General features: G+C 51.1%; 9 protein-coding genes across 9 annotated transcripts; 5 read left to right on the forward strand and 4 right to left on the reverse strand.

Annotated features, from left to right (window-relative positions):
• Positions 1–689: 689 nt before the first annotated feature.
• On the reverse strand, positions 690–2,120 carry ASPSYDRAFT_84781 (bZIP transcription factor; the record flags this gene model as incomplete). The annotated part of the gene is made up of 3 exons (XM_040851414.1): positions 690–793; positions 842–1,658; positions 1,707–2,120. 3 exons carry the CDS (start codon positions 2,118–2,120, stop codon positions 690–692), a joined length of 1,335 nt encoding a protein of 444 aa, XP_040708594.1.
• Positions 2,121–3,316: 1,196 nt separating this feature from the next.
• ASPSYDRAFT_26764 (uncharacterized protein) lies at positions 3,317–3,845 on the forward strand (the record flags this gene model as incomplete). The annotated part of the gene is made up of 2 exons (XM_040844318.1): positions 3,317–3,537; positions 3,593–3,845. 2 exons carry the CDS (start codon positions 3,317–3,319, stop codon positions 3,843–3,845), a joined length of 474 nt encoding a protein of 157 aa, XP_040708595.1.
• Positions 3,846–4,105: 260 nt separating this feature from the next.
• On the reverse strand, positions 4,106–5,315 carry ASPSYDRAFT_84783 (uncharacterized protein; the record flags this gene model as incomplete). Its single annotated transcript, XM_040851415.1, has 2 exons — positions 4,106–4,755; positions 4,817–5,315. The coding sequence occupies 2 exons, from the start codon at positions 5,313–5,315 to the stop codon at positions 4,106–4,108; spliced, it is 1,149 nt and encodes a 382-aa protein (XP_040708596.1).
• Positions 5,316–5,345: 30 nt separating this feature from the next.
• Positions 5,346–7,071, reverse strand: ASPSYDRAFT_64404 (aminotransferase-like domain-containing protein). Its single transcript, XM_040850280.1, has 3 exons — positions 6,525–7,071; positions 6,083–6,474; positions 5,346–6,018 (listed from the first exon to the last, which is right to left on the reverse strand). The coding sequence occupies exons 1-3, from the start codon at positions 6,993–6,995 to the stop codon at positions 5,538–5,540; spliced, it is 1,344 nt and encodes a 447-aa protein (XP_040708597.1). The 5' UTR covers positions 6,996–7,071; the 3' UTR covers positions 5,346–5,537.
• Positions 7,072–7,260: 189 nt separating this feature from the next.
• Positions 7,261–8,377, forward strand: ASPSYDRAFT_39552 (phytanoyl-CoA dioxygenase family protein). The gene is made up of 2 exons (XM_040845920.1): positions 7,261–7,537; positions 7,604–8,377. The coding sequence occupies exons 1-2, from the start codon at positions 7,369–7,371 to the stop codon at positions 8,296–8,298; spliced, it is 864 nt and encodes a 287-aa protein (XP_040708598.1). The 5' UTR covers positions 7,261–7,368; the 3' UTR covers positions 8,299–8,377.
• Positions 8,378–8,552: 175 nt separating this feature from the next.
• On the forward strand, positions 8,553–10,266 carry ASPSYDRAFT_344808 (transcription factor domain-containing protein). Its single transcript, XM_040845244.1, has one exon. It carries the CDS (start codon positions 8,806–8,808, stop codon positions 10,231–10,233), a length of 1,428 nt encoding a protein of 475 aa, XP_040708599.1. The 5' UTR covers positions 8,553–8,805; the 3' UTR covers positions 10,234–10,266.
• Positions 10,267–10,298: 32 nt separating this feature from the next.
• Positions 10,299–11,528, reverse strand: ASPSYDRAFT_84787 (serine hydrolase domain-containing protein; the record flags this gene model as incomplete). The annotated part of the gene is made up of 1 exon (XM_040851417.1): positions 10,299–11,528. The coding sequence occupies one exon, from the start codon at positions 11,526–11,528 to the stop codon at positions 10,299–10,301; it is 1,230 nt and encodes a 409-aa protein (XP_040708600.1).
• Positions 11,529–12,024: 496 nt separating this feature from the next.
• On the forward strand, positions 12,025–14,286 carry ASPSYDRAFT_39557 (uncharacterized protein). Its single transcript, XM_040845921.1, has 7 exons — positions 12,025–12,069; positions 12,206–12,366; positions 12,420–12,443; positions 12,502–13,341; positions 13,388–13,650; positions 13,699–14,163; positions 14,231–14,286. The coding sequence occupies exons 2-6, from the start codon at positions 12,328–12,330 to the stop codon at positions 13,904–13,906; spliced, it is 1,374 nt and encodes a 457-aa protein (XP_040708601.1). The 5' UTR covers positions 12,025–12,069; positions 12,206–12,327; the 3' UTR covers positions 13,907–14,163; positions 14,231–14,286.
• ASPSYDRAFT_344855 (uncharacterized protein) lies at positions 13,820–14,745 on the forward strand. Its single transcript, XM_040845245.1, has 2 exons — positions 13,820–14,163; positions 14,231–14,745. The coding sequence occupies exons 1-2, from the start codon at positions 13,985–13,987 to the stop codon at positions 14,646–14,648; spliced, it is 597 nt and encodes a 198-aa protein (XP_040708602.1). The 5' UTR covers positions 13,820–13,984; the 3' UTR covers positions 14,649–14,745.
• The last annotated feature ends 30 nt before the right edge of the window (positions 14,746–14,775 follow it).

Consider the following 14,775-nt stretch of genomic DNA (forward strand, 5'->3'; position numbering starts at 1 on the left):
ACCTGTAGGATAGCAGAGTACTCCGAAATGGATCTTGTCCTTGATATCGTCGACACGTTTGTCCTCGACCGGGTGTACTCAGCCCCCTCCTCCCATCGAACACAAACACCAACATCGAGTATAACCACAACATCGCCGAGTATATCGACCTACCTCATGGGTAAATAGCAATGGGACAAGCAGGTTTGGGAGATGGACAAGATGGTCAGGGAGGTGGAGGGTGTTGGTGAGCGAGTATATACGAATGCGAAGAAGGACCAGTGAAAGGGTTTGGATTGGAGACAAGCTCGACGATATAAGTATATAGTATGGATAGGATAATTAGTTGTAAGTATTTTAATGTTTAATGTATGATAGGTATCCGGTGCGACCCTTGACATGCTTATTATTTATGGTGACCGGCGTAAATTATGGCGTCGTCTGTATATCACGATAGAGCAGGGTGATTCGAGTAATAGTACTGCTGGATTGGCAGTCTAGATTCTTCACCAGCTAATATCTGGCGACCTTCCACAACATCCTCATAACCAGGGTTTATGGATGTATGTTCCGAGGTATAGCTCTTGCAGTATCGTTCTGTCTCGGGTGGGATATATTGTATCGAGTCTCTGGCATTTACAATCCTGCAACCCCATACCGCGTACGAGCTTTTTTGCGCTTTTCGATGTTAAGCGAAACGAATATCATACTCAGGAGGCATTCTGGGCCGCTATGAATTCGTCCACGGCTTTCTCTACATTCCGGCGCCGAAACCCCGGCGACCGGCCGAGACAAATAGCCCCCTTAACCAGTGCTGAACAGAATTAGCAATAACCATACAACATAGGAGACGGGAGCATACCCTGCATAAAGCGCGAGACACTCGCCGGGTCTTGTTCCTTCTGCCCCAGCAATATCGCGTCAGATGGCATTGAGGATGCGGGAAACGCCACTTGTCTCTCCTGGAGGTAACCCTGGAGATCACCTAGGTCGAACCATTCATCATCAAGCTCATCCTGCAAATCAGATGTAAATCTCGACACGTCCTCTTCAACAGCGGATGATCCCGAGTGCGTAGGGAAGGGAAAGTGCAAGTTTCTCGATGCAGGGTAATGGGTACCCGCACCTCCTATACGGAAGAACGGGATATGATCCCAGTGGTCCAGCGTCTTGTGGCCAGCCCTAGCGAGCAACCAGTCCTTGAAGAGCTCAGCAACAAACATCCGCGGCATGAGGCTAAGGAGAATCCGAAATGGGCGCTCTATCCGCCTCGCTGGAACTGCTGGGTTGGCGCAGACGAGGTATGCTTGGTAGCTACAGGTGACGTGCAACCGGTCTATGAACTCGGATATCTCCTCGGAGCCAGACGGGGCCATATATCCAATTCGCTTCTTCTTTGCCGTCGAGTTGGCATCTTCTATCTGATACCTCGATTCACCATGAGGAAGTGCCGGCAACGCCAGACAAGCCTGCACGGTGTTCCCGAGCGGCCTCAGTAAATCCGGATGCGAATCCAAGGCACCGGATCGGACGAGGTCGTCGCCGAAGGATATAACAGAGGTGCTCATATGCTTGATCGCCGTTTCCAGCTGGCTAATGCGGTCTTTAAGCGAGGATATGTTGGCCTCCTTGCGAGACCGATAAGCTCGCTGCGCTAGACGGACTTGCGTGCGCCGCCGCTATCATTGGGTCAGATGCTGAGAGTCCAGATTGGACGCCTCGCTTACCTCTTCTGCATTCACGCCGGCATCGTCCATGAGTTTCCGCGGACGGCCGCGTTTCCTTGTTGCCGCGGACTCTGCTGGTTTGGAGATGCGATTGCTTAATGGATTCGGTGCTGGGAGAGACCTGGCTTCGGGTGTTGGTTGAAAAAAATCGGGCTCGTCTGCCGTGTTCTCTTCGTGTACGAGAACACCGCCATACAAAGCAACTAGATTGTTCTCTTGCTGTTGGTCTTCCTGGTCGTGGAGGTGTGGAGGCTCAGGTATGGGATATGAAGAAGCGGAGAGCAGCAGGTCCAGCTCAGACCCCCACACATCCGCCTGGCCCGACCGGGGTGATTCTGTCTCCCAGGGAAACACGGCCTCTGCATGGTCTGTAGGCGATGCCCAGTTTACGCCGGAATAGAATTCAGTCTCCATTTTGATGATCTGTTGTTGGCTGTGCGTTGGTGTTGGGGACAAACTGACCCTCAATTTGTCAGCGGTGGTGCTGACAGCATGTGATGCATAATTAGTCATGGCACTAGATTTGCACTTTTAGAGTGCATAAATATGAAGTCTCTCTGCACTCATTTTGTATGCAGCAGTTATTTAGCAACTTGAAATGTTTCCATAATGCAGACCCTCACCGGAAATTCATGTTCTTGGGTTGTCGATGGTTTCAAATGTTGCTGTAGACTGTTGAAGTATATATAATGCGTCGTGTATCACCACGATAGATCCATAACCAAGAATGTATTTTCTTCAACTGTAAGGTACAGCTAAGGCTAGAAAATCGAAACTGGAAGACATATTGCCCACTCAACATCCAGTTTCCGGTGGAGTGGCAGAGGTGATAAAGGGCATGAAAACCAGGTAGTCGATACTGTGACGCAAGAGGCTCACCACGTCCATCCGAGCAGAGCAGCAAACCAGGAGTTAATACTAGCTGAAGAGTAAGGCTGTTTCTACGCTTGGCATCTCTTAATGTACAACTCCGTCGATTGCCTGAGGCCATCTAGATGAAGGAAACGCCACCGTCAGCTCGAAAAATTGAATGTTGGCGACCATGGCTACACTGCTAACGACAGACCGCATATCTGAATAGAGTCGAGCTGGACACATTTGCTGCAGAAACCAGAGGCCAGCCGCAATAAGCTCGATCTTGCGCTCTCAGATGTCCCAGACCAACAGACGAGGCGCAGCTGGTCTGAAATAGAATGCGCTAAGCTACCAATGGCATATGATCTCCGGCGTAGGGCCGCCAGCGTGCACTCTCATTGGCCTATACGAGGCTGTCGGGGGCCTCATATCCTTGCGGATGAGACACCTCAAACTGAGGACAAATCGGTGGCTATTAGATGTTTGTATTCAGGAACATGTTTCTGCACGCTCCAACAAATATGGCCATCAGAGTCGGCCAAGCCTGGTTGTGGCTTGCGAGGGTCTCCCTCAGGGCATGAGACATGGCGATCTGTATACACCCTGAAGCAACAAGAATAGTATCACGCAGTCCAAAAAACATATATATGTCGCCTCGACTCTGGTCAGTTCTGGCCATCATCATCAAAAACAACCTCAAGCATACAAACAATCCTCGGAATCACTTAGCACCATATTTCAACCAATCGATCAAAATGAAGGCCTCTTTCGCTGCCATCGCTCTCTGCCTCGGCGCTGCCCTTGCTGCCCCCTCTACCGAGTTCATCAAGAGACAACAAGACTCCCACCCCATCAGTGTCAGCAGCATCTCGCTCCGACAGCTGGAGAAGGACAACCGCATCGTCTTTCTTTCCTCCATCACTCGCCACGACAAGTCCGGCGCCGCTCTGGAATTGACCAACTGCATCACCCAGTGGTGAGTTCGCTTCTTTCACTAATACAAATAGAACTTAACAATTAATATGGAATAGGAACCCCGAGGAGCCTGCTGGCCCTGAGAGCCCCGTCCAGTGCGCCGACCCGGCTTTCAGCTTTTACTTCCCCACCGGTGTCAAGTCTCTGGAGAACTACGACATCGTCGTCAACGGGCCAGATGGCAAATCCTCTGGTGCGATCGCGAAGGGCCCGAGGTACCAGTGCGGTACATACGACGGTACCATTGATGGGATCAAGTATGAGTGCAAGATTACCCAGGGCGCCGAGTTCTTCCTCACTCTGGAGTAGATCAACCCTGCCCTGGGTGATATGTGATGGGAGGTTTAGTCAATTGCTATTTCATTCTGAATTTGAGACTTGATTTTATTCGCATTGCATTGCAGATCGGAGGGGACTGCTGTATTTATTTACTTGCATCGCTATCAAGCACATTCCTTAATATAATTGCATATAATCACCGCGCACTATTTGAACTACATTGGTCCGCTTAGCTATATACCATGAACTATAACAGTACATCTCCACCTTACAGAGTCAATATTGCTATTCTAGAGCTTCGATTCCCTCCCATTGTACCGTCTCCAAAGCGCAGGGAAGACTTCCATAACCCGGTCGACATCCCCCAGACAGTTATATCCATGGAAACTAATCCGCACCCTCCCCTGACCATTCCACGCATACACCCCCTTTTTCGCCATTTCATCCACAATCTCCGCCGCACCCTCACAATACACAACAACACTTGCACCATGCCGTGCCCTATTAACCGGCGTCGCAGACACAATCCCTTCAGACCGCAACCTCGCAAGCAACGCCGCCGTCAACCCCTGCACATGGTCCAAAATCACACCCGCATCCCACTGCCCCAGAAACTCCAAACACTCCCGGAGTATATAAACAGCCAAATGCGCCGGATTCCCACGGCTAAAGCACAACGCATCCGCACGAGCCTCAAGCCAACTCGTCGTCGACTCCCAAGACGGCCGAACAGACCCCAGATTCAGCGAGTGCCACCCGCCAGTAACGGGCCTCCAATCCGGTCCCCGCGCCTGGTTCCAGTACGCGATTGCAGCGCCCGTCGTGCCGAGGAGCCACTTGTAGCATGCTGAAAAAGCGAAATCGGCCACGGACGCGTTGATGGGCGCGTACCCTGCTGCTTGGGTGTAGTCGACGACGAGAATCGCTCCGACCGAGTCCGCTAGGGCTCGGTAGGATGATAGATCGACGCGGGAGCCGTCGAGGTATGATATGTACATAACTAACGGCGATAAGACGTGTTTTGGAGTTGACCATATCTTTCAAGGAATTCTTATTCTTGTTGTTATTGTAGTAGCGCACCTCCGGCGAGGTTATTTTTGCATCACCACTACCATTCTTTTCCCTCAGTCGGATCTGCTGCTGTCGTCGAAGTGCAAACGGTGCAACAAGGCTTGGGAATTCGTCTGCGTGGATGCAGACATTATCCCCTTCAGTCCAGTCCAAGGACTCGACGAGCATTGAGACCCCGTCTGCGACGCTTGGTGCGAATCCTACCTCCTTGCTGCTGACTTTCCAAGAACCGGCAATTAGAGCTCGTGTATCCTCTATATATTGAGCCTGGGCAACGCGGCCAGTATGGCCCGCGGCCTTGTGGTTGATGTACTTGGTGAAGGCGGCATTATACGCTTGGAGGGGTAGGCTTTCGCCGGCTGCGCAGAGGTGTGTGATTCCCGGCGCGGGATGGAATGAGGTGAGGGGAAACAGAGGTTGGTGTGCCATTTTACTTGTGAAAAATATATGGTGATTTATGTTTATGAATTCTTTATAATTGGGGGGCGTGTTTGGTTATAAGTTATAACGACCATTCGCGATCTCCAGACTGCATGTCGTCATCCGGTACGAGGAATTTCCCCAAATTCACCAATAGAGTGTGTCCAAGAACTGTTCCTGTGTATAAATTTTCTAGAGAAAACGGACGTATTTCTTATACTAAATGCAATTCTATCGCCCATTCGAAAGACCTTCATGTCCCAATAACCGCTTCAATGTCCCCGCCAGAATAATCACCCCCTCCGCCAGCCGTTCCTCGTCCGCCCAGGCAAAACATAACCGTATATAATCACGATAATCGCTCAGGGCATCGTTTCCCTCAGGCAGAGCAGAGACTGTCCCGTCGGCAATAAGGACGCCATCTTGTCGTGCCGCAGTGACAACGTCAGTGCTTGTCAAGGACTTCGGGAGTTTTAGCCAGATGAAGAATCCGCCGCCCCCATTGTACTGGTTAGTAGGAGGAGGTATAATTCCCAGTGGAGCCAGATACTGGAGGACCGCTGATAAGAGAAGCTTGTGTCGTCGTGAGTACGTTGGGGTCAGGGTATTCTGGATATGTGAAGTCAAAGATATAGTCGATTGATCGTCCACCATCTCATTAATGAACGTTGACATGAGATGCGACGGGGCACCACCGGAGTGGGAAGATCCTCTATCACTTTGTTAGACCATTGGAGTATTCAACAAGAAAGCGGGAGAAAGAGGAGTGAACATACGCTTGGGAGAGTCCAAACGCAAAATCGGGAGTGCCTTCAGCCCAGCCAACCCGACACCCAGGACCAACTAACTTGCTGAAGCTGCCATTGCTCACACAGTTACCAAAACGGTCGATTGGGCCGTCGTCAAGCGTTCGCTCGATATCGACTAGTCGTGGTAGGATATCACTGAAGCCGCGGGTGCCTGGATCGTTCGAGGGCGTGTCCGTCCTCCAGTGGACAAAGTCATAGACATCGTCTGCAATAATGAGGGCATCATACTTCCTCGCGAGCCGAATGAGGTCTTTTCGCCTGGATAGACTCATTACCTTGCCGGAAGGGTTAGAAAATGTCGGGACGCAGTAGATGACATGGCGGTACAGCTTCCGATATGGTCTTGGTGGTTTGAACGGCTAGATGCTGCGTCAGTGATATGACCAGCAAATCCAAGACACCATCTTACCTTAATATCTTCATTTCCCAGGTGAGCCTCTTCATCCCGCTTCAACATCTCCTCCAAAAAGGCGAGATCAATCCCCTCTTCATCCTCCGGAACACCCCTCAGCCGCCCATGGAACCCGGCATCTTCGAAAACCCGAAACGAGAGAAAATACCCCGGCTCAACAATGAACATGTTCCTTGTGAAAACCGGATCCGTAAATACCTGCAGCAGACAAGCAAGATTCTGACTCGCACCGCCAGTAATGCATATCCGCTCGGCGTCTATTTGTGTCTTGTCTCCGCCGTAGTAGAACCGGGCGAGCCACCGCGCGATGTTTCTGCGCAGCGGATCGTAGCCTGCATCTGGCCCGTATATCATGCCATCGTGCCATATGTCGGGGGTGGAAAAGACGGTGTTGCTAGCTTGGTTTAGTTGTTTGATGGGATTGAGGGAGGGTGCGGGAAAACCGCTGGAGAGGTTGATTGGGGGCATTTCCAACGCTCTCTATACCGATTTTATATATTACCATAGAACACCACGTTGCGGTGTCCTTCCGGCGACTCAATGCAGGGGGAAGTAAATGAAGAGATACGAAGGATCGAAATTGGAGAGAGATGTGGACGATAAGAGCAGCCCTAGTCTCGATCTGGTCAAGTTGGCGTCCTGGCCAATGGGGAAACGGCTGATAAGGAGTCCCCGCATGCACTGCCGCAGCCTGTTAATTGTCGCTTTATATTATGCGGGGTTTACTTGCCAGCCGGAATGAATGCTTGATTGGCATATATAGTGCTTACTAGGATTCTACAATTTGTGTATGAACCCGCCACTCTTTCAGCCTTCAATTACTTCAGATACATCTCCCATAATGTCAGTCCAGAGAATCCCATACTCTGCTCCCCGCGAGCAGTTCATCAACGCCCTCAAGCGCGACGGCTGCGTGATCGTCCAGAACTTCACGACCCCCGAGACCCTCGCTCAGGCTCGGCGCGAAGTCGAACCCTACCTGAATAAGGAAAGTAACAGCGAAGTCGGGGGTGAGTCTTGCACATCATTACCCTCCCACGAATAAACTACCAGTGCCATACTAAATTACAAGCTAGCCCTCAACGGCGGCACAAAAACATGCACCCGGCTCGTCGGCCGCAGCAAGACCGTGCGCGAGCAGTTCTTCTCAGACCCCCTGTATCAAGGCCTCGGAGAGGAGTTCCTCGCTATAAAGACAACGAACTGGTACAATGAGGAGCCATCTACAAACACCACGCACCCGCTTCTCTCGATTTCCATAACAATGGATATCCGACCCGGTGCACCGGCGCAGAAACTGCACCGAGATGACAAAAACCACCATGCGCGACATGCGCGCGTCCAAGAATACCACGAGAACCGAGACATGCTGCTTGGTCTCTTCGTACCGGGGTGTGACACGACCAAGGAAATCGGCGCGACGCGGGTTGTACCGGGTAGCCACCTCTGGGGCGACGAGAAGCCTAATTTCGGACCCGACGGGAACAAGGGCGTTGTTGATGCGGAACTTCATGCCGGCGAGGCGTTTATCATGCTGGGCAGTCTGTATCACGGCGGTGGCCATTTCTCGGCCAAGGAGGGGAGCCGGATGGTGCATATTATGTTTATGTGTGGGGGCATCTATAGGCAGGAGGAGATTTCATATCTGGTGTATCCGGCTGAGGATGTCAAGCATTATTCGAAGCTTGTGCAGCAGCGGTTGGGATGGCAGCAGTCGGAGCCGAATCTGGGGTGGGTTGATCTTGTGTCGCCGGAGGCCTTATTGGCTTGATTGACTAGAAGTGCATTAATTTTCTTCTATTTCATATCTGTTAATTAACCGCTATCTCAATTTAAACCCGAACTTGCTCCTTGGTAGATATTGTTGTTGAGCGAGAACCTAGTTTAAGGCGTTATAGGAGTAGCTTCTGTAAAGACAGCATGCTGGTAAGATAGGTATAGAATTGATACCCTCGAGAAGTTCTGGCATGGGGAAAACTTGACTAGCCATCCGTGCATCGTCCTGGGGCGAGTTTGTTAGGAAGGAACCTGATTGGGACGGGTCCAATTTATAACTCATGGAAGCATGTGCTGCAAACCTTCTTTCAGCGGTGTTACACCAGACGCTTGATGGTAAAGGGAAGTGTTGTCGAAGAATGGCCTTGATGTGTTACTAAGGAATAGCCGAACATTCGGTTCACTCCGAGCGCCACACGGCCCGAAGACTTCACTTAGGCACCCTCCACTCCCAGCAGCATTGTCGAGCGGGACTCCTGCAATAACCAGGAACCAAGGCTCCATGTCTCAGCCAGCAAAACCAGCCGAGCGCAGACGCGATGGATGCACTGAATGCCGGCGGAAGAAAGTGAAATGTGACCTACAGACACCAGTATGCTCGCGATGCACCCGGTTTCCGCGACAATGCAAGTACGAGTCGCAATTCATCGTCCTAGATAGCCAGCGCAAGAGCGATACGCGCCGACAAGGCCAGCGACGACGACGATTGAGCTTTAATCCTGCACTGCCGCGAAATCAAGTCATCCCGCTGCAGACTAGTGCCTCGTCGTCATCGCTTTATCCATCAGCCATCCAATCCAGATTATCTATTCAATCTATTCTTTCTGAAACAACAACAATGATATTCCCGCTCGCCTCGCGCTCGTTCTCGGATAGACTGGTCGCATCTGCAATGGAGACGCCGCATCTTCTATACGCGCTTTTTGCGACCTCAGATAGTCACGCACGGCGCCGGATGACGTCTACTGGGGATGTCGACGACACAGTATTAAGATTCACAAACGACGCAATAGCCGGGCTGCGGGCGGCGCTGGCCACAGGAGGAAATGCACATGGGACGGCCATGACTGCTATGGCGCTCTGCACCAACGACGTATGCAACGGGAATCTAGACGTGTTTAGGACGCACCTTGAGGGTGTGCGAGGGATGCTGCTTTCTAGAATAAACCAGAATCGCAGGAGCGGGGGTGATATTCTTGACGTCTATCTCTTCAAATGGTTTGCGGCGCTGGATGTATCGGCTGGGTTGTCGCTGTTCCACAACAGCTCTCTGTTGGACAGTCAACTGTACCAGTCTTGTCGGCATATAATAAACATGTCTTCTGAGGCGAATTGGTATGTGGATGATATTTGCGGTTATTCTCTGAATCTCTTGCCGATTCTCGCAAATATCGGAGAGCTGGCGAGATTGCAGTATGGCCTGTCGATGAACACGGACAATACTACGGCATCAATCCCAAAGAACATTGAAATTGATTATCAAGTGGAGGCAATCGAAAGACAGATCGAGGCACTCCCACAGCCAAATTACGGGCAGGAACGGTCTCAGCTGGCAGACGAACTGAAACTTTCGCATTCTGCATTCGTTCACACAGCTCTGCTCCACCTACATCGACGAGTCCAATTGCTGTCCAAGTCCCACCAAATAGTGCGGACTGACGTGCGCAATATACTACAAGCAGTGGGCAAACTTCCCGCTTCATCGACCACCAACATCCTCCTTTTGTGGCCCATATTCAGTGCCGGCTGTGAGACAGACGATGTTACTGAACGAGCAATTGTGGATGAGCGAATGTCTCACATGCAATCGCTGGGGATGGGGAACTTTACACGGGCCAGAGATGTGCTCACCCGGTTTTGGTGTTCAGGGACGGACTTGCGGTGGGATGTATATCTGGCCGAGTCTGGGGTGGATTTGGTGCTGTTCTGATAAATTATATACCCGGGGAACTCCTTCGATCGAGTTTTGCATTACATATAGCGGATATACCACTTTCATACCCCCTGTCTCTTTTTCCAATCAGCATACTTCCTGTAAACATTTTTTCGGAAGACCTGCTTCAGATCCGAGACAGTTGGAATGTCCACAGGCACAGCACTCAAGACAGCACCAACACCACAAAGCCCATTCTTCCGGTCAATAAACCAGGCCAGCGTCTGCCCACCACCCCACGTCATCGTCCTTTCCCCATACCAGCCCTCGACATCCTCCAAGGTAACCACCCCTCCAAGCCCATACCCTATTTTCGTCTCTTCATCAATGCCCAACCGGAAGAAGATACCCATCGGGCTCGCCAGCGCATCCTGATGCCCTTTACTCGCCTCAGCTCCCAACCGCTGCTGAAACATCCCATCCACCGTCTCAGTCTTCAGCAACTTCCCATCATTCGCCAGAATTGACTGCAACACCTTGACAAAGCTCTCCCCAGACATAAAAAGCCCATGGCCCCCGAAATCCCCCTGCGTGCGCAAATTCATATCCCCATTCCCACCCAGCACCGCCCGCCCCACAGCCCCAGGGTCATCGGGATTCAAATCCACCAACTTCCCGTGCAACTCCTCCCGGGTAACAGGGTAGAACTGCGCATCATTAATCCCCAGCGGGTTAAACAGACGCTCCTGCATCCGCTCAATCAGCGTCTTCCCCGTGGCTCTTTCTACAATCCGACCCGCCCAGTCAAGGCCAGGCCCGTACATCCACGATTCACCGGGGTTGAAGGCCAACGGGTAGCTGAAGAGCTCTTCAACGGTTAGCTGGCGCTGCTCGCCGTTCTCGTCTGTGAGCGGGGCGCCGTTTTCCTCACGCCACTGCGCGATCGCCGGGTTCATGAAGTGGTAGACTAGACCTGAGGTGTGGGTGATTAGGTGTTCTAGGGTGATAGGGCGGGACGGATTCTCGAAGAGCGGGGTGCCGTCATCTGAGAACCCCGTTAGGACTTGTTTGGATGTGAGTTCTGGCGCGAGGGTTGAGAGGTCCCCGTCTAGGGAGAGGATGCCATCGTCCACGCATTGGAGGGCGGCGACGGCGGTGATGAATTTTGTTGCTGAGGCGAGGAAGAGTACGTCGGAGAGTTGGTGGGGTTGCTTGGTGCCTGAGAGGAGGGTGCGCTCGCCGATGGGGTTGTTGTACTTGAAGGTGCCTGTGGTGTTGGTTGCGCAGATAACCCCGCCGTTTATTTTGTGGGCGTCGATGGCGGCCTGGAATGCGGTTTCAATGTCGGCCATTGTGGTGGTTGTGGTGATTGACAGTGAAGCGAGGGGAAGAATTGGAAGTTGATGTCGGGGTGAGATTCGATGTTTCATTGATTGGGGGCCCTTTTAAAGTAAGCAGCTCGTATTCCAGTGACTCAGGCTTCCCCACTGCAAGACGTCGTCATTATTCGCGCTGGAGGAATCGACAACTGGCAAAATGTATGTTCTTTCCATCAATTCTCATCTTGATGCCAGTTGAGGTGAGTCATGTCGTATTCTACCTTCGTATCCAAGGACCGATCGCGTGTGGATCGCGGATCGTTCGTATCCAGTACCCACCGTCTGTCCAGGGCTGGCTGGTATGGACTGTACCCATTCATATTATCCATATTTTCACGTTTTCTACGCCATATATGTCATATATTGGGCCATGGACGATATATCCTTTCCGTATCGCTTCTGACTACTCGGGGAAAGCTGAGAGCCTTTTTTTCGAGATATCAACAGAACTACTGTCCAGCCTATCTTCGGCACTTTGTTCAGTTGACTGTCTAAAAGAATATATTCAATCCTCGTAAGTTAATAGACTCCCCATCAAATTCTTACCGTTGGAGCCCGTCATGAAAAGCGTAAATGTTGTTGCGACTAAGACTCCATGGAATCTGCATTATAGTTAACATTTGCTTTGTATTACTCATCGTTTTGTGCAGTCTCACCATAACTAGGGGAAATCCATCGCAACACTCCCAGTTCTCGTCCTCAAACACTCCCCTCATCGTTTCGTGCACTTCTAGTCCCTCTTTATATATCCTAATCTATTTATACATTATTCATGGACGAAAATAACAGTGGCATCGCCAAAAAACCAGCCGTGAGTTCTTACTCTCAGCTGAGATTGTGCCCAGTATACTAATTGCATACCAGTGTGACAATTGCAAAGGCAGAAAGGTGGGGAGGCCAGAAAGTTCATCTTCCTTCTCCATGTAATTGACTCGTGAATCAGTAGACCAAATGCGATCGCGGCTCTCCGTGCTCCAGTTGCGTTGCGGCGAATCTGGAATGCAAACTTACTCAACGTGCACCGGAGAAGCGCCAACGCGTTCTTATCTCGGCTCGCTACGATGAAGCTATAGAGAGCGTCGACCGCTCACTGCAGGATGTTTCCCGCTCTTTAAAGAAGCTCTTGCACAACAGTGAGCGGCACCAACAGCCGCACAATGACTCTCCAACACCATTCGTCAGCAATCACCTACTAGATACCTCAGGCGCATCAGAAGGCTATACCGGCGATTCCTCGTTTGAAGCCCACGTTCAACGGGTTACTGATGCCATAAAAAATGCCGCATTATCTCTGGACTTGAGTAGGGCCGATGCGAACTTCTCTACCACTCATGCTACTAAAATACTTCACACCCCCGATAACGAAGATACCTCTCTAGTCAGCAGTGCATATCCATCGGCGTTCCAAGTCCGCTACCCCGAACTGGACGGAAGGTCACTTCCTCCACTGGACCCTGTCCTCCGGCTCCTCCGGCTACTGCACATTGAGAAACAGCGGTTCTTCATAGACGTCCCTGTAGTCGGCGAGCCAGAATTTGAAGAGATATGCCAGAAAGTTTATTTCGCTGTCAACCACTACTCCCTGTCGGCCTGGGTAATAGTCAACGCCGGACTATACTACTTATTCCTCAATCTAGGCCCTCATCATTTGTCGCAAATAGCAGTGACTACGGATGATATTCAAGAAATGTTGCGTTTAGTATCTACAAACCTGGACGCGGCGATCCAATCCATCCGGCTTTGCCAGGACCCGTCTCTGCAGTGGTGTCAAGCACTGTCCCTTTTGGTATGGACCGATACCTTTCATGATCTTGTCCATGCTGACTTGAAAGACAAACTACTGTCTAAGAGCCGGCCGGAGCGCAGTCGCCTGGACTATGATATCTTCAGCATCGAGGATGTGTATAGACCTCGGATTCCACCGACTCTCTTCTGATATGGGAAAAGACAATACAAAAAAACGAAGCATATTCTGGCACGTATACGTTATGAACACGGGGATGGCGTTTACGCTTGGAAGGACTCCATCAATTCCTCAATACGATATTGCCACAACACTTCCATCATTGTCTCATGCAACGCCGGGGGTGCCATTGTAAGCGCACTAGCCATCTTCAACCCCTTAGTGCTAATCAAAATGCAGCAGCTTATACTTCGGCTTCGTCCAGTTCTCATTCATCGTCGGAGAAATGCACATCCAACTCTTCTCCGCAGCCGCTCAACGGTCCTCCCCGCAGGCACGCGCTGACAGTGCCCAAACCTTCGCAGCTAAACTCGCCAAAGTCAATAACGACGTTAAACGGGTGAGATCCGCATTTCGGCCCATACGCACTAGCAGGATACGCCGCTAACCGCTGAGATGCCAGTCACTGCTCGACACCCCCGTCGACGCAGTGTTCGAGAACGCAAGCATCCTTGTCGATATCATCATGCATTGCTTTGTTACAATCGCCTACCGGCTCGTTCCAAGCAGCGAACCAAACTCACATCCCCTCCAATGTAATGCGGGTTGTATCGATGCTGCTAGACAAGCGCTCTCAACCATAGTCCGCGGAAGCCAGACCCTTGGTCAACGGAACTTGCTCGGGTGGACCAGGTTTCTGAACATGTATGTTTCCCTCCCAACCCCCAAATCCTCTGTTAATATTTAACATATCCTCACTCTCACTTGACAGCTTGTTTTCCCTAGTTCCCTTTGCCAGCTTCGTCGTACTCGCTGGGAATACAGTGGCGTCGTCCTCGGCGGAAGACCTGGCTCTTCTCTCCGCAGCCATTGCAGCCATTGAACCGATAGCTACTAGTTCCTTGCCCGGGAAGAAACTATACGCTGCGTGTCAGTCTTTCTACCAGTTTTCACAGTTGGCAGTTGCAAGACAGGCCACATTCGCCGATCAAACGCTAGTTAGCGACCACGGTCCCGAAGTGCCTTTCCCGACATCGCTAGGTCCTCCTCAGTCCACCGTGTCATATGAACATGTCATGGCGCCGCAAGACTGGGACACTGTCATGAATGAGCTCGATCTTGACATCGGTGTCGGTGCGATGGCGTCATTCTTGGAGCCTTATATCCCATTCGATGCACTTCTCCCTTGACTTGGTACATTTACAATAGACATCATATAATATACTTCGTCAAGACATATATTCGGGTATCAAATGCAACTCTCAAGTCTATGTACAACGCGATCCAGCCGGAATGCAATTCAACCCGCTTAATAAT

Source organism: Aspergillus sydowii, assembly GCF_001890705.1.
Source record: "Aspergillus sydowii CBS 593.65 unplaced genomic scaffold ASPSYscaffold_1, whole genome shotgun sequence".
In the NCBI taxonomy this organism is placed as follows: Eukaryota; Fungi; Ascomycota; class Eurotiomycetes; order Eurotiales; family Aspergillaceae; genus Aspergillus; species Aspergillus sydowii.